Genomic DNA, 13,328 nt, shown 5'->3' with positions numbered 1-13,328 from the left:
TAGGGTCAGCCCAATGGCGGACAATAAATCCCAGCAGAAGGGAGGGAGAGAGACCAAAAGGTCTGTGTGGTCTCTCTCCCTCCCTTCTGCTGGGATTTATTACTTGATTCAGGTGTATTACTAGCACTGGCTCAGGCTTTTTCCACCTCTCCTTATATGTCATGATATGTTTGCAGCTTTTACTGTATGTCAGAAATTTGCACCTTTGTTTGATACTGATTTTAATATTTGTTATAAATAAAGCTGTTTTTATCTTTTTTGAAAATTACTCTTGTCTCCTCCGGTTTCTTAAAAAAAAAAAAGAGCCTGTCCAGATGATCGGCAAACCATCGGTCTGGAAAGGAGTACTGTGAGAGGCTTCTTAGAGACCGAGTCCGCTCTCCATTATCGGAACCAGAGGGCCTTACGGATGGCTATGGTATTTGAGGCGGCAATAACTGCGCAGGTAGCAGCGCCGAGGGAGGCCTGCATGAGGTACTCTGCCACCGCAGCAATGTGAACTGTTACATCTGTAAAAGTCTGAGGGAAACTGGTAGTCCTAGTGCCTGTGCGACCCACACGGAAGGCAGTCGAGCTGCTCCACTTGTCTGTCTGTCGGGTCCTTGAAGGAGGATCCATCAAGTAAAAGACAGGAGTGGTCCTTCAGGCAGGCGGAAGCCGGGTGACGGTCCACCGAGGCCGGATCAGCCCAGCCCTTAGAGACAGCTAAGCCAAAGGGGTACCGGGACTCCATGAGTTTACGGATACCGAGGCGGCGTTAAAATCCCTTCTTTTTTTTTTTTTTGAGGTTTTGAGGGCTTTTAAAAGGAGACCCGCAGGGTCAGTAGTAGTGGATGGGAGATCTTCCACATGCAGAGTTTTGGTTGATTGCTTCAATAAGTCCATCGCAGCTTGATCGCTCGGGGAGGTTGAAACCAAGGAATCATCCCGGTACAAACATCATTCCCCTTCCTCCGGCTCCTCAGAGACCGCGGAACATGTGGGAGAATCCCATCTGTGTACCCCAGAGGGAGAACCATGGGGGTCATGCCCTTTTTCTGATCTGCAACAGGTGAAGCAGAGGGCTGATTCTTATCAGAAGGACCCTCTATAGAGGTGTCATCAGGCTGCGTTCTGTCCAGGGGCCCCGAGGGGTGTGAAAACGATGTTGCATAGCCAGCACCAGGTTCTGGGAACTGTGCCCATTCCGGGGGACTGGGAGCCGTAGGCTCTGGACTCACAGAAGGGAGAGGTGCTATCATCCCCTAGTAGCTCAGCGTCTTATAGTTGTTGCTGTAGTTGTGTAGGGCATAAAACATGTGACTGCAGCCCATGGCTGATGAGCCACCATCTGATTGTAATGAGGGAGCAATGCTCTGCACAGCTAATATGCAAGTGAGGCTATAACTCACCCAGAACACTGATAGCCCTTCCCCCCCTCCTCCTGTGTCACAGTTCCTGTGGGAAGGAGGATGTTGAATGTTTCACGAATTTACATGTCATCCTTGGCCTGCTGTGCAGGGGCCATGCTAATCTTCTGTGTAGCTCTGCATTTGAGCATATGTGCTGCTGAAGCTAGCACCCTGTGTGAGGGGGGGCGTGGCTTATCGAGTGTTGGAGGGGACGGGGCTTAGCTCTGACAAGAAGGCATGAGAAAATATAATGAACAAAAAATGGTGGGAAGGGACTCCCCTTCCCTCCTCCAGCTCTGCACAACAATGGTGCACAAAAAAAACCTCTACAAGTGTACCACAGCTGCGGCTGCACTGAGTCCTGGAAGCTCTCCCCTCCCCCTGCCACAGGTGGAAGCTATGTAGGAGTCTGCAATCACAGCCCATGTGCATCCAGTCAGTGTGACCTTTGCTCCAATTTCCTGTCAGGGAGCCACTGTGCAGATTCTGACGCCTGCTGGAAGAACTTATATCAACTCAGACCCTGCCAGAGGGAGTGAGGAGTTTTTCATCTGCTCTGTGCTCTGGAAAAATCGGAATGATCTCACCTCAGCTCCTGTGGAGATGGCAGTCTGGTCACACTTAGTGCAGAACTTGTATCAACTCAGAGCCTGCAAGAGGGGCTGAGGAAGTTTTCATCTGATCTGGGCTCTGGAAAATCAGTGCCATGAGACCTGTCGTCCAGTGAGTAACAGCCCAGGATTCAGCGTCGCAGGAGGGTGTACGGGGAGGCGATACTCCGTATTCCTGCCTGTTGATGGTTTTGGGAAATCGGTCCCTGAAGGAACCGTTGCCCTCTAAAAACAAAAACTTCTTGCTGCAGTAGTCTGCAGAGATGTGCCTCCTGTAGACACTAAGCTAAAACTGAAGTAGCCTGGCTGAGCCAGGGGATGTATACTGCAGGGGAGGAGCTAACATCTTTGCATCTACTTAGTGTCCTCCTATGGATAAGCAGCAAAACACCCATGGTCCTGTGTCCCCCAATGAGGCGTCACAGAAAAATACCTTTAAAAGAAATCTGTCAGCAGGTTTTTGCAGCATAATGTAGGAAGAGAGACCATGAATCTAACAATGTATCACTTAGTTTACATCAGTTGTGACACAATAGGTTCTTAGCGATAGGATGAAGCACAGCTCAGGAAAACTAACCCCACCCACACCAGCCTCTCTGTGTACATTGTCTATTGATAGTGAGTGAGTTGCTTATTACAGGGGGTTGAGTGGTTGGACTAGGTGTGAGCTCTAGCCCTGGCAGTGATAATCAACTAGTGTTAAAACCTTCATTATAAGTAAACATCAGCACACAGTGTGATAAGTGCCGTTTCACACATCCGGCTTTTCGCCGGATTGCTGGATTCGGCGCACTCTAGTACAGTGTGATACAGTACAATGGAAGCGCGACAAGCTCCAGTCACATCCTATTATGTGAACGGAGCATGTGACCCAGAAGTTGTCGCGCTGCCATTGTACTGTATCACTGTACTGAAGTGCACTGGAACCGGCGAAAAGCCGGATGTGTGAAACTAGCCTTAGAGACACATCACTGAATTCAGTGTTTTAGCCCCTTACCTCATGTCTTCAGAATACATAGCAAAAACCTGCTGACAGATTTGCTTTAAGCACAGCTCTCTAAGAATAAAGCTAGCAGTGTACAGATCCATTGAGAGAAGAGCTGTGTCTCCACCTCTGCTTAGCTCTCTTTAGAGGTCTGTGGAAGCAGCGGCTTCAGAGGACGCACATACACCACCTACACAGCTTGCTCCGCTCTCCATGGAGAGGTGACCAGAGACTAAGGAGCACAGCTCAGAGCTTATCTTTGCTTCTGTTCTGGACTTTCCATAAATCCAGGCTTGCTGTCCGGAGAACCCGACAGACGCGAAAGGGGACAGTGCTCAGTTATCGGTAGGGGTCTCGGCACCTAGACCCTCACCGTTCATGGCAAAAAACCAAAATAATAAAATGTGGAGTCTCCATTGGCTTCTGGCAGAGCAGCAATTACAAGGAGTGCTCCTTAACAGATAGCCTTAGAACCCATGAAATACTATGTGCCCATGGGATATCGCACCTGCGGACTTTTCTGCAGGTATTTCCGCAGATTCACGCAGCAGCTCCCTGGAATCCGCAGCTATCCGTTGCTGCGGTATATCTGCAGAGTTGTTGCAGTAAACCTGCGAAAACAGTGCGGATTTCCCGCCCTGTATCTCCATAGTGGAAAGGCAGGCATTCCACAGATATTTCCACATGATTAATGGACATGCAGTTACTTGCAGCTGCGGGAAATCCGCAGCATTTTCCGCAGCTGCAAATACCGCAGCATGGACACAGACACTCCACATGTCCCATAGGATAACATGGGGAGTGTCTGCACTTGCGTAAACCTGCGGATTTATCTGGAAAATCTAGAAAATCCGCGGGTTTTCCGCAGCAAAATCCGCGGTTACTTTCTCCCGTGGGAACAGGCCCTAAGAATCTACATTTACCTAAGATCCACAAAAGAACAGCTTCTTTCAAACTCCAGGCCATCGCATTCCTCGTAGATTTTGCTGGCAGTTTCGGGGGTGTCACACTCCACCACCCCGTAATAATATTTCAGACGTTTAAACTGGTATTCACGCAACTTCTCCTTGAAGAGTCTAAGGGCGAAAAGCAAAAATGTCTTAGGAAAACTCACTCTCCATTCCGTCAGCCTCCTTGATGGCCAAAATTCCCTTTCTTAGTAAAAATTAAGTAAATGTAATAAATTCATTAGTTTGGGTTTTTTTTTCTTGACTTACACACTGAGGACCAGTCCATACCTCACCATTAGGTTTTTAGTAGGGAGGAACGTTCTCAGAGAATAATAAAGCACTGAGGAGCTTACAGTTAAGAGATTTCCAGGATTAGGAAAACATGAACAATTAAGTTTCACACATCCGGAATTTCGCCGGATCCGGCACACATGCAGTACAGTCCATTCATTTACAGTGGAACAGCGGCACTATACGGTTGTGTGCTTCATGCACAACCGCATTTGTCCGCATGGTGTTGCGCTTCCACTGTAAATGAATGTACTATGTACTGCATGCGTGCCAGATCCGTCATCCGGTGAAATGCCGGATGTGTGAAACGGGCCTTAATTGTTCATGTTTTTCTAATCCTGAAAATCTCTTAACTGTAAGATCCTCAGTGGTTTATTATTCTCTGAGAAAGTTCCGGATGTGTGAAATGGGCCTAACAGTGCACCGTCATGGGGGCCCCTCATTCCACAAGCCCATTGTCCCCCGGAGACGTGATCGCAGACACTCCGGTCTGTTGAAGACCTCAATACCGGTCTTCACAGGACTTCAGTAAACCAAAGCCTGTGGCTGGGCTTCAGGGGAGACCATTATTTTTACCATTTACAGCAATAATACATAAAATATAGCGGAATGTTGTGCAAGCCACTTCTTTAGGGGACATTCACTTATCCTATGAATAGGGGAAAATGTATCAATCTGTACCCCACTGGATCACAATGGTCAAAAGATCAGGCAGCCCTACGCGTTTTCTGGAAATCTCATAGGAGTTAATGAGACACAAAATTAACACAGCACACTGGCCCAGATGAGCAGAATTTTAAACAGTGATTTAACATACATAGTATAACACTATGTAATGTGCATTATTAGGTCATTTAAGAGAGACAAGGACTAATATATAATCTAATATATAAAGCTGAATGTGTGTGTGTGTGTGTATGTCCGGGATTGGTATCTGCACCGTCGCAGCTACAGCCACAAAATGTTGCACTATCACACTTCTGGACCCCGAGAGCGTCATAGGCTATGTTTTGAGGAGAAATTTTAACCCCGCTCTTTACAGTTATTCGCCAAAAAACCTGCCTCCATTAAAGCGAATGGAGCTCGGAGCCACAGTGAAGACAGAACTTCAGAAGAATGCGCAGCCACGCCCTTATATGGAATGTTGGCGTGTCATAATGCAGCCAGGGAAAGAGACAGACACAGACAGGGAAAGAGGCAGACACAGACAGGGTAAGCAACAGACATAGACAAGGTAAGAGACAGACACAAACAAAGATAGTGACAGACAGGGAAGGTGACAGACAGGGAAGGTGACAGACAGGGAAGGTGACAGACAGGGAAGGTGACAGACAGGGAAGGTGACAGACAGGGAAGGTGACAGACAGGGAAGGTGACAGACAGGGAAGGTGACAGACAGGGAAAGTGACAGAGATAGACAGGGAAAGAGATTGAGACAGATGGAGAAAGAGACAGACAGACAAAGAGATAGAGACAGAGAGAGACAGAGAGATATATACAGAGGGGGAAACAGACAGAGAATGGGAGAGAAACAGAGAGACAGTTACTATCCCGGGCAGCGCTGGGTGCTATGTTGTGAGGCGAAATTTTAACCCCGCGCGTTCCAATTTACCAATCAATTTTGCCCCTATCTACATAATGAGGAAAAAGTGAAACGAAAAGTGTTGGAGGCAAATTGACAGCTCCAGATGTGAACAAGGGGGACTTAAAGAATGAGAGCGATGGCGCGAAAAAGTATATACCGTACAGTTGCTAAGGTGGGGCCCCGACATGGGATACTCACCACACTTGGGGATATGAACACACACACAATGCACCACACACTACCACGTGCTTGAACACATATACCACCCTCAGCACACATCTCACCACACATACACCAACCTCGCCACATAATCGCCCTAAAACACACACAAGTCTGGTATTATCCTTCAAAAATAAAAATCTGATTAATAAGCAGCCAAACTACAAGAACAACAAATGTACCACATAGGAAATACGGCAGCTGTCAGTCACATGACCTGTCTATATGTGTATGTGTGAGCTAATATATACTGTCAGGGGGAGGGCTTTCTGTTGCCTGGAGATTTATCAGGCTGCCAATAGCAACCAATCACAGCTTAGCTTCTATTTTGCTACAGTTAATTAATCTGAGCTCTGATTGGTTAATATAGGCAACAATTTAATAATTACATTTATATCTATTTATTTTGTGGATTTTGTGTGTGTAATACATTTTTGTTAATACATTCTATTTTGTTAACAGCAGCTAGTAACCCGGGCGAAGCCGGGTAGTACAGCTAGTATATAGTATATAATATATTATATATATATATATATATATATATATATATATATATATATATATTATATATATATATTATATTATATTATATATATAGGCAAAAATGGCATAACTAAGTTTAGAAAAGAGGGAGGAGGATAAAGTGATCAAAAAGCCCAATTAGACAATTGAAAATCAAGTACATCAAAAATGATTTTTATTGATAATAAATATTAAATACTGTTACACAAGTGCTTGTTTGGACCAATCCTATGAATCATGAATATACATATAACGGAACCATAGTATACAATATATATTTAGACATATGCTCAAAAATAGCTAGAATGTTCGTACATAGATGAAAAATGTGTTAGATGGAAACAATTTTATAGCTAATGACTATTATATTCCTATATTAATAGGGATTGCTTTTTTATGTGAGTGTGTTACAACTCTAGTGTCTCCTATATTATGGAATCAAGATCCACTGGGCAAAAAAATGTGTATGCCAACATATCATATAGCAGTAATGCAGTACCAGAGTTCCCTTATACATTGATGGCATTTAGTGTGCGGCTGTATCCATTTTGTATTTTCTAGGTTTTTTCAGCTGGCACCTATACACACTTGTAGGATGTGCGGGTCAGTCTTTTGAAATATTTGCAGTGAGTTTTTTTCTGACTGAGCACTCCGCCCTATAAACCAGGCTGTGTTCACAATCCTTATACCAGGAGTCCTAGCTGCCCAGACATGGAGGTTTGTCCAGATAGTGGCATTTCAAGTTAGATTTTTAGTCTAGCTGCCCAGACATGGCTGTTTTTAACCTAGATAGTGGCATTTTAGTTAGGGACCCAGAATATTGATTTTTACCTTGCCGTTTGGTTTCCGGGCTTACATGCATTGGCCAATTCATAAACTAAAAATCTCATTTTTTCATATAGCAGTAATGCAGTACCAGAGTTCCCTTATACATTGATGGCATTTAGTGTGCGGCTGTATCCATTTTGATAAAGAAATATAAGCCCCTAGTGCCCCCAAAGTCCCCGGTACCGGAGAAATCAACCTCCACCACCCCCACCCCCAGCGGAACATCCAAAATGGCGCCGATGCGCGCCGAAAACTGCAGCCGCCGGCGGCTTTGCATTCATTTCCCTCCGATCTGAAATGATCAAACATTTCAGATCGCAGGGAAATGTCCTCCCCCTGACCCCTCCTCCGGGACACCGGAGGTCTCTGGTCCCCCGGAGCCCCCTCCGGTTCTCCAGAGTCGCCCCCTTCCCCCCTCCGGAGCATGCAAGATGGCAAAGCGCAGCGCACAGTAGCGCGCGGCCGCATTCATCCTGCTCTTTCTGCCGCATGTGACACGTCACATGCGACAGAAAAGTTGTCCCCAGGCCCCGCCAGGTCTCCAGTCGTCACCCCCCCGTCAGCCCCGGTCTTCCCAGTTACCTGGCTGCTGCTCCGTCCCCGCGATCACTCCTCCTCCTTCTGGAAAGCTAATGGCACATGTGCAGACAGCGGCTGTCAGCTGGATCCTTGCAAGCAGGGACGCTGACCTCGCTGCTGCACATGCTGCTGTACTATGGACCGGGGGAGAGTGAGTGCAGTAATCTGCAGCCACACTCCTCACATGGAGATGCTGCTGTTCTAGAAAATGGGGTGTACGTTCTGTGAGCGTGCCCCTCATATTCTGGAATGAGGTTACTGCAGGTAACTCTGCCCTAGGTTGGACCGGGGCAGTGTGAGTGCAGTATTCTCAGATTATTGCACCCACACTGCTCATGGAGAGCTTGCTCTTCCAGAAAATGGGGGATACGTTCCCTGAACGTGCCCCCCATATTCTAGAAGGTCCAGAGTTGTCGTGGGACCTCCAAAATGGATTACAGCGACCGAAATTTGTTTATTTTCAATAAATTGGTGAAAGAGGGAATTTTTCGGGGAGTGTTTTTTCAAATAAATTTTTTTTTGGTGTGTATTTTTTTCTATTACTGACTGGGTAAGTGATGTCGGGTATCTGTTTAGATGCCGTGACATCACTAACCCCAGGGCTTGATGCCAGGTGACATTACAGCTGGTATCAACCCCGTATATTACCCCGTTTGCCACTGCACCAGGGCACGGAATGAGCTGGGGCGAAGCGCCAGGATTGGCGCATCTAATGGATGCACCACTTCTGGGGCGGCTGCGGCCTGCTATTTTTAGGCTGGGAAGAGTCCAATAACCATGGTTCTTCCCACCCTGAGAATACCAGACCCCAGCTGTCCGCTTCACCTTGGCTGGTGATCTAATTTGGGGGGGACCCCACGTTTGTTTGTTTTTGTTTTAAAAAAACGCCTGGGGAGCCCTCCAAATTGATCACCAGCCAAGGTGAAGCTGTCAGCTGTGGTTTGCAGGCTACAGCTGTCTGCTTTACCCTAGCTGGCTATCAAAAATAGGGGGGACCCCACGTCGTTTATTTTAATTATTAATTTTTTGGGGGGCCAAATACAAGGCTAGGCACCCTTTAGTGCCACATGAAAGGCACTAAAGGGCGCCAGCTTAGAATATGCAGGGGGTGGGACGTTATATTTGTTTGACATCTATCCATTCATCCATTGTAGCATTTTAGGCTGTGTGCCCACGATCAGGGTTTGCAGCGTTTTGGGCGCAGAGTGTTTTCCCTGCATCCATAGCGCTGCATTGTGCAGTAGAAGCACAGTGGAAGGATTTTTAGAAATCCCGTGTCCACTGTGCTTCTCTTCTCCGCAGCATAAACTGACCTGTGGTGCAGCTTCCCGAGCCTCAGTATGTCAATTTATGCTGCGGAGACAAGAGTGTTCTCTGCAGGTAGCATAGAGCTAAAGTCCACAGCAGCCTGAACCCAAATCGTGGCCATGGGCAGCTGCGTTCTCCCGTGGACAATACTCACATCTCTGCAGGAAGGCTGGCACTGTGTACTAGACGCTGTGTCGCTGGATCATGGCCACATAGCCTAAAAGTGAGAAATTTGTTGCTACAGCAACATTTTTGTGAAGTACCTGTGGATTCAAAATGCTTACTATACTCCTGAATAAAATCCTTGAGGGGTTCAGTTTCCAAAATGGGGTCACTTGTGGGGGGTTTCTGATGTATAGGTACCCAAGGGGCCCTGCAAATGTGACATGGTGCCCGCAATTTATTTAAACTTTTCCAGAATTCAAATGGTGCTCCTTCCATTCCAAGCCCTCCCATTTATCCAAACAGAGGTTTTTGGCCACATGTGGGGTATCCCTGTGCTCATAAGACATTGGATAACAACCTGTTTGGTCCACGGTTTGTTGTTGCCTCTTGAAAAAGTAAGAAATTTGATGCTAAAGCAACATTTTTATGAAAAAAATGAAAATTTTCAATATGGCAACCTAAGCTTATCAAATTCTGTGAAGTACTCTTGGATTCAAACTGCTCACTATACACCTAGATACAAGCCTTGAGGTGTCTTGTTTCCAGAATGGGGTCACTTGTGGGGGACCGCCACTGTTTAGGCACCTTAGGGACTTTCCAAATGCAACATAGCGTCCGCTAATAATTCCAGCCAATTGTGCAGTCAAATGGCGCTCCTTCCCTTCCGAGCCCTGCTGTGCACCCAAACAGTTGATTTTCATCACACATAAAGGTATCAGCATACTCAGGAGAAATTGCACAATAAATCCTATGCTGAATTGTTTTACACTTGTAAAAAAAAAAGCTACCTGGTTGAAGTAACAATTTTGTGGTAAAAATGTATTATTTTTTTTTCACAGCTCAACATTATAAACTTCTGTAAAGCACCTGAGGGTTCAGGGTACTCACCAAACATCTAGATAAATTCCTTCAGGGGTCTATTTTCGAAAATGGGGTCACTTGTGGGGGACCTCCACTGTTTAGGCACCTCAGGGGCTCTCCTAATGTAACACTGTGTCCGCTATTGATTCCAGCCAATTTTGCAGTCAAATGGCACTCCTTCCCTTCCGGCCTTGTCATGCACCCAAACAGTTGATTTCCACCACATATAAGGTATCGCCAAACTCAGGAGAAATTGCACAATAAATTTTATGCTGAATTTTTTCCTTTTACACTTGTAAAAAAAAAAAAAAAAAGCTACCTGGTTGAAGTAACAATTTTGTGGTAAAAAAAGAGAATTTTGTTTACTTACCGTAAATTCTTTTTCTTGTAGTTCCGACATGGGAGACCCAGACCATGGGTGTATAGCTAGCGCCTCCGGAGGGGGGTGTATAGGCAGAAGGGGAGGGGCTTAACACTTTTAAGTGTAGTACTTTGTGCGGCCTCCGGAGGCATAGCCTATACAACCCAATGGTCTGGGTCTCCCAATAGAGCGACAAAGAAAAAGAGGTTTGAGTAGAAACCGCTGAACCGTTCCCGGGTGGGAACCGGAACAATTACCCCGTTGGCCTGCAGGGAAGCCACGGCCTGAGAGAAGGCGGCGGCCTTGGAGCAAGGGGGTGTGGACAGACAAAATCTGTTTGGCGGGCTGGAAGAAAATTCTATCCTGTAGCTGTGGGAGATGATATCCCGCACCCACTGATCGGCGACGTGTTGGAACCACACGTCTCCAAAGTGGGAGAGCCTGCCACCGACCAAGGACGTTGCTGGCGCAGCCAGATAGTCAAGAGGAGGCTGCCTTAGTGGCAGCGGCTCCTCCGGTCTTTTGAGGACGCGGCTTTGCGCGCCAGTTCGATTTACGATCCTTGGCTGCGGTAGTGGACGCGGTCGAGGGCTTCGAGGATGACCAGTTAGAGGAACGAAAGGAACGAAACCTCGATTGGATCCTGCCCTGGACAGGTTTCCTGGCCTTAGTTTGAGGCAAGGAAGTACTCTTCCCGCCAGTAGCCTCCTTGATTATGTCATCCAGCTGTTCCCCAAACAGCCGGGACCCAGCAAAAGGGAGACTCGCAAGGTACTTTTTTGAGGAAGCGTCTGCTTTCCACTCTCGAAGCCACAAGATCCTGCGGATCGCGAGGGAGTTAGCGGAGGCCACCGCCGTGCGGTGAGAAGCCTCCAGGATGGCAGACATGGCGTAGGATGCAAAAGCCGAAGCTTGAGAAGTTAAGGCCTCCAGCTCAGGCATAGAGTCCCTGGTGAGGGAATGCATCTCCTCCAGAGAGGCAGAGACTGCCTTGAGAGCCCACACTGCCGCAAAAGACTGGGAGAACGAGGCTCCAGCCGCCTCATATACAGACTTGGCCAAAAGGTCAACCTGGCGGTCAGTGGGATCCTTAAGAGAAGTGCCATCAGCCACAGCCACGACTGTGCGGGCTGAGATTCTGGACACCGGAGGGTCTACCTTTGGGGACTGAGCCCATTCCTTAACCACCCCTGGTGGAAAAGGAAAACGGTCATCTGAACTACGCTTCGGAAAACGTTTGTCAGGACAGGCCCTGGGTTACGTAACAGTGGCCTGAAAGCTGGAGTGGTTAAAAAACATACTTTTAGCTTTCTTAGGTGAGGTAAACTGGTGTATCTCTACCAGAGAGGCTTGATACTCAGACTCTGGTGGGTTGAGGTTCAGTACGGAGTTAATGGACGCAATCAAGTCACTAACATCCGCATCACCATCAGACAAGTCAATGGGGTACATAGAGGTAGCGTCTGAGCCCACAGTAAACGAGTCCTCCTCGCCCTGCACCGCGGCACGTGAATCAGAGCCGTGGGAAGAGGAAGGAGAAGGGTCCCTGCGTCTCCGTTTAGGGGGACGGGGTCCTGGGACATGCTCTGGGAGCTCTGCAGAGCTAGGAGCAGCCGAAGCACCCTGAGAAGGGGGCTGATGCATGGACAGCAGTGTCCGGGACAGCTGCCCCATGGAGTCGGCAAAAGACTTGGAAATAGCTTGTGAAAAGGATGCTACCCAAGCCGGGGGTTCAGCCACCGGGGCCAAAGCAGCCGGAGGGACCCCTGCGGAGGCTCCAGGCTGAGATACAACCATGTTAGCACAGGCATCACAATGTGGGTATGTGCTTGGCTCTGGCAGAATAAGCTTACAAGCAGTGCATATAGTGTACATGTTTGCAGCCTTGCTCCTGGTGACAGACATGCTGCTGAGGTGGAAGCTCTGCAGCCAGAATACACTCCTGTAGAATGCCTGAGAGTGTAATAAAAGTCCACAACCAGAGGTTGTGGCTTACCAGCCCGTGCTCTCTGTGTGCCCTCCGGATTCCACCGCTCCCCTGTAAAGCGTTAGCCTTCCTGATAGTATGCAGCTGCAGCATCCAGCGCCCTCCAGTGTAAGAACGCTGAGAAAATGGCGCTGGGAGAAGGAGGGGGGCGTGTATAAGCCCAAGAGCGGGAAAAACGGAGGGCAGAGAGATACAGGAAGATATACAGGGGAGGGAACATCTCCCCAGAGAGGAGTGCCCTCCCCTCTGCTGGTCGGGCGGTGGGCGGCGCTGTATGCAAAACATGCAGAGAAGCCAAAACCGAAACTAGGCCCAAACAGAAGCCGGGGCCTAGATTTAACAATGCGGCCGACGAGCAGGCACCTTCGGCGCGGTTCTCAGGGGAAATCCCCAGAATCGGCCGGAATTAACAGTAACGTTAAAACACATACTGTCCCCCTAATAAAAGTACCCGGGACCCCTGAAAAACGTCTCTATACTTAGCTTTGAGACGCAGGGCCATGTCCCTGGAGAGGGGGGTAACTGCTCCTTCCAGCAGGGACCAGACAGGGCTGCGGATGGAGACCGGTCTTCTGCAAGCAGAGAGGACCGTGGAGGCTCCCACTTCAACCCAGAGCCTCTTAGAGGATGTGAAGGAGCGCGGCATGTGAAGGCTCCAGCCTTATAAAGTCAACCTTAACAGCAC

At 47.9% G+C, this 13,328-nt stretch overlaps 1 protein-coding gene and 1 pseudogene across 1 annotated transcript in view; both read right to left on the bottom strand.

Annotated features, from left to right (window-relative positions):
* Positions 1–13,328, bottom strand: part of ESF1 (ESF1 nucleolar pre-rRNA processing protein) — a 136,556-nt gene that overhangs the window by 79,816 nt on the left and 43,412 nt on the right. Inside the window, exon 6 of the mRNA XM_075339281.1 lies at positions 3,911–4,063. Coding sequence (XP_075195396.1) covers positions 3,911–4,063 — 153 coding nt within the window. The remainder of the gene's footprint in view (positions 1–3,910; positions 4,064–13,328) is intronic.
* Positions 1,448–1,561, bottom strand: LOC142297911 (U6 spliceosomal RNA; annotated as a pseudogene).

Source organism: Anomaloglossus baeobatrachus, chromosome 3 (assembly GCF_048569485.1).
Source record: "Anomaloglossus baeobatrachus isolate aAnoBae1 chromosome 3, aAnoBae1.hap1, whole genome shotgun sequence".
In the NCBI taxonomy this organism is placed as follows: domain Eukaryota; kingdom Metazoa; phylum Chordata; class Amphibia; order Anura; family Aromobatidae; genus Anomaloglossus; species Anomaloglossus baeobatrachus.
This window is presented reverse-complemented; position numbering and strand designations above follow the sequence as displayed.